This window comes from Microcebus murinus, chromosome 31 (assembly GCF_040939455.1).
Source record: "Microcebus murinus isolate Inina chromosome 31, M.murinus_Inina_mat1.0, whole genome shotgun sequence".
Taxonomy (NCBI): domain Eukaryota; kingdom Metazoa; phylum Chordata; class Mammalia; order Primates; family Cheirogaleidae; genus Microcebus; species Microcebus murinus.
The window spans coordinates 5643498-5650561 of NC_134134.1; the positions used below are offsets into that span (position 1 = coordinate 5643498).

The window sequence follows — 7064 nt, forward strand, 5'->3', positions numbered from 1 at the left end:
TGCACATTTCTTTGGACCGTAGGTGTACAATACACCTCCAGGCATAGGTAGAGGGTGGGAGAGGAGGGAAGGGGCCAATCTTCATTTATTATTGGGTAACATGGAGGCAGGGGAGGCACTTTTCTCCCCGTCCTCCTCCTCCTCCTCCTTTCTCCCCTTCTACCTTGTTTTGCTTCTTCCTTCCTTTTCCTGTATTCCTCTCCCAGTTCCCCCCTTCCATTGCCTTGATAGATTTGGATCAGATGTAGACATTTTCTAGGTCGGGCTTTAATCAGACTCTGGGAGTAGGAAAATACTAAACTGCCCACCATGACGCAAGGGAATGGAAGTCTGAATGCCATTTAGTGCTGTGCCTTTCTGATATTTAGTGTTTTCTGGAAATTCTATCTGTCTGCTATTCCACTAGAATATATCCCCTCGATCACTACTGCTCTCCCAATCCCAGCTTTTTTGTGAGCCGTCCTCCATGATGGTGACGATGCAGTGTGGGGACTCCCTCTGTTTGGTGCCTGAAACTCGCTCATTTGGGGTTTTCATATCAGGATAGCAAGCAGCTTGCCTTTAAATAATCTGGCTGGGCCTGGCGGCTCACGCCTGTGATCCCAGCGACTCGGGGGGCAGAGATGGGAGCATGGCTCCAGCCCAGGAGTTGGAGATGAGCCTGGGTAACATGGTGAGACCCCATCTCTACCAAAAAAAAAGGAAAAAATAATGACTCCGGGTGTGGCAGCATTTGCCTACAGTCCCAGCTACTCAGAAGGCTGAGGAGGAGAGGATCACTTGAGCCCTGGAGTTGGAGGTTGCTGTGAGCTACGATCAGGCCATGGCGGCCTGGGAGATGACAGAGTGAAAAAAATCCTGTCCCAGAAAAAAAAAATAAAAAGCAAAACAAAAATCAATAACATAACTTGTAAGTCTCGGTGTTACCAAAGGGTCGTTGGCCACTTGTCCACGAGGCCGAATGAGGAGGACCAGCCATTTGGAGGAGGAAAGAGAGAGGGAGTCTACTTTGCCAGCAAAGGAGGAAGTATGGTAGACCTTGTCATCTCAACCCCCCAACTTTCCTGACCATAGGCCTAGGCAGAAATACAGAGCTTTTAAAGGGAGGGTTCTGGCCAGGGGTGGTGGCTCATGCCTGTGATCCTAGCACTCTGGGAGGCCGAGGCGGACGGATCGCTCGAGGTCAGGAGTTCGAAACCGGCCTGAGCAAGAGCGAGACCTCGTCTCTACTATAAACAGAAAGAAATTAATTGGCCAACTAATGTATATATAGAAAAAATTAGCCGGGCATGGTGGTGCGTGCCTGTAGTCCCAGCTACTTGGGAGGCTGAGTCAGGAGGATCGCTAGAGCCCAGGAGCCTGAGCTTACTGTGAGCTAGGCTGATGCCACGGCACTCGCTCTAGCCTGGGCAACAAAGAGAGACTCCGTCTCAAAAAATTAAATGAATGAATGAATGAATGAATAAATAAATAAATAAATAAATAAATGTTAAAAAATACATAAAGGGAGGGTTCTTTTTTTTTATAGTTTAATGTATTTTAGTAGCAAACTTACAGGAACAGCACAGAAGACAGACAACATTAAAAACATGTACTTGCATGTAGGACAACTCAGAAAAGTATAGTGAATGGATGGAATCTACTGTATGATAAAAATGCTACAAACACCATTTAGTTGCTGTCAATAAGAAATTTACTTGTTTAAAAAAAATCCAAATGCTGGCATTGTCCAGAAAAATTTAACAGGTTTATTTATAATTGTTATAAAGTTGAACTGCTGAAACTTGTTCACTGAAACATTTGACTTGCATTACTGCTTCACATCCTGCATTTATTTTAGAAAGTCACACACTAATGAAAATGGAAAAACTGCCAATACCTGATTTCTGTCCCCTATTTTTCCACTTGAAATCATATACTTAGGTACCTTTTGACCCCATGGTGAAAAAAAAAATCTAACATTCAGAACTACCAATAACAAGAAGAAGAGAAACATTTTTTGAGAATGAAGTGTTTTCCCATCATACTGGATTCTTATGGAACACATTTTGTATTCCTGCTTGAGCCCAGGCGGTTGAGGTTACCATAAGCTAGGCTGACGCCATGGCACTCACTGTAGCCTGGGCAACAAAGTGAGACTCTGTCTCAAAAAATTAAATGAATGCATGCATGAATGCATGAATGCATGCATGAATGAATGAATGAATGAATAAAAGTATGTTAAAAAATACATAGAGGGAGGGTTCTCCGCTTTAGCCATTATTGTGGTTAATCATTTCGCTGGTTTCAGCTGGGCAAAAAACAAGCCCTGTGAGGCTGGGGACAGCTCAGGAGTTTTAAGAAAAGATTTAACTCATCTTGGGGATAGAGGCCACACTACAAGTTTCCAAAATCAGGGGGTGGAGGGGAAGTTTTAAAAGGACACAAAATCTTTCTGTCCTTTATTTTTTTTCCCTCTCTCTAGACCATTCCCTTTATTACACTGTGAAATTCATGATGTTAAATAGTCGTGCCTGGGATGAACTTTGCGGTTGGCTATGTTAAGTAGGAAGGGTGTTTTATATGTTTCCACGACATCATAAAAAATTCAGCAGACTCATCTAGGATCATGAGGAAAATGAATCATTTTTCTCTCCTCAATGTTGAGCTACCACAACAAGCTGCAGGAGGACTGTCCCGGACACCTATCCACTGACAGAGGCCCCACGGGAATGTGTGGCTCACCCTATTCATTTAGAAATGTCTACCTTCGAATCAATAAAATTTGCCTGACCCGGGTTACTGTATTCAAGTCCCTTCAATCCGATCACTACGTACGTTCAGCCTCAGTCCACAACCAAGGAAGGGCGACTCTGTGAGACCAAAGAGCGCGGTGCCCAAAAGGAATAAGGACAGGCACCCACGTGCACGCACACAGACACACGGTCGAATACACCGTGTTCACCGTGTTTCTGACTCAGGGAAACTGGAAGATGGTTGGGAACCTTCAAGATCAACTTTGCATTTTTTCCAGGACAGGAAAATTCATAGGAAGAGAAAATACATTGTTCTCGGCCTATGATAAAAAGCCACAAGTGGTTCTAGAATTCATTCTGTGATTTAAATTTTTAAATGATATTCCATAAATTTAAAAAAAAAAACAAAAAACCAAGATAAAACAGAAACAAGGAAAAGAAAAAAACAAAAACCTGGGCGGAGGCCTACTGTGAGGGAGGGGAGGCAGGGAGGGAGCGGGAGGAGGGTCGCCTCCAGGGGACAACAGCGTGGGTGGGGTGGACAGAGACCCCCTGGAGGCTAGAGCTGCCTCAGGGCTGGCGGGCCCAGGAAGAACCTTGTTCAACATGGCAGGAGATTTGAAAGCCAACCTCCATACCTGGGGTGGGAGTGGGGTTCCCTCTTAAGCTCCCAACATCACCTGATTTTACCCATCCCCATGTCTGATCAAAGTGGCGACTAGGTGACACCTAACTACCGCTGCCAGTGTCAGCCAGACAAGAAGGGACCCTCTGACTGGGCTCACAGCGATTTTTTTTTTTTTTTTTTTGTAAAGCTTGCTTCCATTTTCCACCTAGGTATACAGGCATACCCTTTAAATGAATGCTTGTATTGAGGAAACAGGAAGTATTATTTTTCAGTCATTTATCTGGTCCTCAATCATTATTTATCATCTCCCCCCCACACTCACACACACAGGTTGGTTCATCTCTGCAGAAAAGCTGCTGGAGATTGTTTGTCCACCGAATGCTTTCTGTTGACAGTATCTAAGATGACAAGCAGTGCCAGGCATTCTGCTCTAAGATTAAAATTGCATCTATCAGTATGGTCATATTTTACTTCTTGTGTGGGTTTAGTGGGTTTCATAAAAGCTGATCTTGACTTCCACAACGGAGATTAGTGGGTTTCTGTTGTGTTTGTGTAGTTCTGTAAGGCTGGTGCCTTCCCAGAAGCAATCATCTTCCTAAGTAAAATGTATCCCAGAAATTTGGGAAAGTTGCAAAGAGTGACTTGTCCACGACCCTTACATTAAAGGATGTATCTGAATCTGTGACTCTAAGGCATCGGTATCTGACCAGAAAGCATTGCCAGAGGAGGAGACATTTCATTTCTTTTCCTAAATTTTACCTGGCCATAGCAGATGTCTCTGTTTCCCTAGGACGCGGTATTTTTCCTCACAAGCAGTTTGACTGGCTCCATGTGCCTCTAGACTGACTGCAAAGCACAGACTCCACGATCTGCACCCGTTGGCTCTGTGTATCCAAGCATGGCCTCCACGGCTCTCCTCTGTGGGGCATATACTGTCAGAGGTGGCACAGTATGGTTGGTAGGGGGACATGCTTTATTGGGAAAACTGAGAGTTTGAACCCCAGCGTTTTATTTGTTAGCAAGGTGAACTTTGTCAATTCACATGGCCCTGCTGAGGCCCAGTTGCCTAAAGGGTAGGAAATGCAATGGATAGATTCATCTCTCTCTCTCTCTCTCTCTCTCTGTCTCTCTCTCTCTGTCTCTCTCTCTCTCTATATATATATATACACACACATATATATATCTGCTATAGACAGAATAAAAGAGATAAGCAGAGAGGGAGAAATAAAAATTTCTCTCAGTCCCAGCACACCTGTAATCCTAGCTGTCTGGGAGGCTGAGGCAGGAGGATTGCTCGAGGTCAGGAGTTCAAACCAGCCTGAGCAAGAGCAAGACACTATCTCTACTAAAAATAGAAAGAAATTAATTGGCCAAGTAATATATATAGAAAGAAAAATTAGCCAGGCATGGTGGCGCATGGCTGTAGTCCCAGCTACTTGGGAGGCTGAGGCAGGAGGATCGTTTGAGCCCAGGCGGTTGAGGTTGCCATGAGCTAGGCTGACGCCATGGCACTCACTGTAGCCTGGGCAACAAAGTGAGACTCTGTCTCAAAAAATTAAATGAATACATGCATGAATGCATGAATGAATGAATGGATGAATGAATGAATGAATGAATGAATACATAAATAAATAAATAAATAAATAAAAGTATGTTAAAAAATACATAGAGGGAGGGTTGTCTGCTTTAGCCATTGTTGTGGTTAATCATATCACTGGTCTCAGCTCTGCCAAAAACAAGGCCTGTGGGGCTGGGGACCGCTCGCTTGGGAGTTTTAAGAAAAAATTTAACTCCTCTTGGGGATAGAGGCCAGACTACAAGTTTCCAAAATCAGGGGGTGGGGGGGAAAGTTTTAAAAGGACACAAAGTCTCTGTGTCCTTTATTTTTTTTTTCCCTCTCCCTAGACCATTCCCTCGATTACACTGTGAAATTCATGATGTTAAATAGTTGTGCCTGGGAGGAACTTTGTGGTCGGCTATGTGAAGTAGTAAGGGTGTTTTATATGTTTCCACGACATCATAAAAAATTCAGCAGACTCATCTAGGATCATTAGGGAAATGAATGATTTTCCTCTCCTCAATGTGGAGCTACCACAACAAGCTGCAGGAGGACCGTCCCGGACACCTATCCACTGACAGAGGCCCCTGGGGAATGTGTGGCTCACCCTATTCATTTAGAAATGTATACTTTGGAATCAATAAAATTTCCCTGACCCGGGTTACTATAGTCAAGTCCCTTCAATCCGATCGCTAAGGCCGTTCGGCCTCAGTCCACGACCAAGGAAGGCTGACTCTGTAAGACCAAAGAGCGAGGTGCCCAAAAGGAATAAGGACAGACACCCACGTGCACGCACACAGACACACGGTCGAATACACCGTGTTCACCGTGTTTCTGACTCAGGGAAACTGGAAGATGGTTTGGAACCGTCACGATCAACTTGCATTTCTTCCAGGACAGGAAAATTCCATGGCACTCACTCAAGCCTAGGCAACAAAGTGAGACTCTGACTCAAAAAATTAAATGAATGCATGCATGAATACATGAATGAATGAATGAATGAATAAATAAATAAATAAATAAATAAGTATGTTAAAAAATACATAGAGGAAAAAAAAAATACATAGAGGGAGGGTTCTCCGCTTTAGCTATTATTGTGGTTAATCATGTCACTGGTCTCAGCTGGGCCAAAAACAAGGCATGTGGGGCTGGGGACTGCTCGGGAGTTTTAAGAAAAGATTTAATGCAACCTGGGGATAGAGGCCAGAGTACAAGTTTCCAAAATCAGGGGATGGGGGGGAAGTTTTAAAAGGACACAAAATCTTTCTGTCCTTTACTTTTTTTCCCTCTCTCTAGGCCATTCCCTTTATTACACTGTGAAATTCATGATGTTAAATAGTTGTGCCTGGGATGAACTTTGCGGTTGGCTATGTTAAGTAGGAAGGGTGTTTTTTGGTTTTTTTTTTTTTTGCTTGTTTGTTTTTTAGGAGTTGTTGAATTTATTCAGCATAACCACAGAGGCATTGTCTTGATGCTGTCACACACAGACACAAACCCAGATACAACACAATATCCATATTTAGCCCAAGTGCATTCCTTCTCAGGCTCATTCGTATGTCTTCATATGCCACAGCCCATCATTTAAATAATGGATATTTTCAATGCCAATTCCTTTGGTGATTTTCTCAATATCTTCTGCAGACATCTTCATGACTCCAACACATAGAGCATGCTGTGTTCCTTCTGCCATGGTAGCCACAATGGTGTCTACTGCAGCAGGGTCAAGCTTAGCTCCAGGAGAAGTTAAGCCTGGGCACATGATATTTGCTCCACTGAGTGCAAATTTGATGGCTCCTTTATCAACCTGCTGGTGTGGCAGGATAAAAGGATATTTGTGAAGTAACCTTAGGGTTGGGTAAAAAGGCCCCTGTAATTGTCTAAAAAATAGTAATTCTCCATTTACTGTAAGGATTTCTATATGTTGATGGCATCGGACTATTTTTACAGGATCTTTCTTAGGCATGATGTGATGAAGCCATGGTTCAATACCTGGAAATTGCTCTATTAATTGGTTCTTAATACCCTTAATAACTGAAGTTTTCAACTGGATGCAGTTGGACACATTTTCTTTTTCATCAAATTTCTTAAACATGATCCAAGGTGAAGGGGGCGACGATAGGGAAGGGCCCCGAATGGGAAAGAA

At 43.5% G+C, this 7064-nt stretch overlaps 1 protein-coding gene across 1 annotated transcript; it reads right to left on the reverse strand.

Annotated features, from left to right (window-relative positions):
* Window positions 1-6362: 6362 nt before the first annotated feature.
* On the reverse strand, window positions 6363-7064 carry LOC142865722 (malignant T-cell-amplified sequence 1-like). Its single transcript, XM_075998911.1, has one exon. It carries the CDS (start codon window positions 7011-7013, stop codon window positions 6468-6470), a length of 546 nt encoding a protein of 181 aa, XP_075855026.1. The 5' UTR covers window positions 7014-7064; the 3' UTR covers window positions 6363-6467.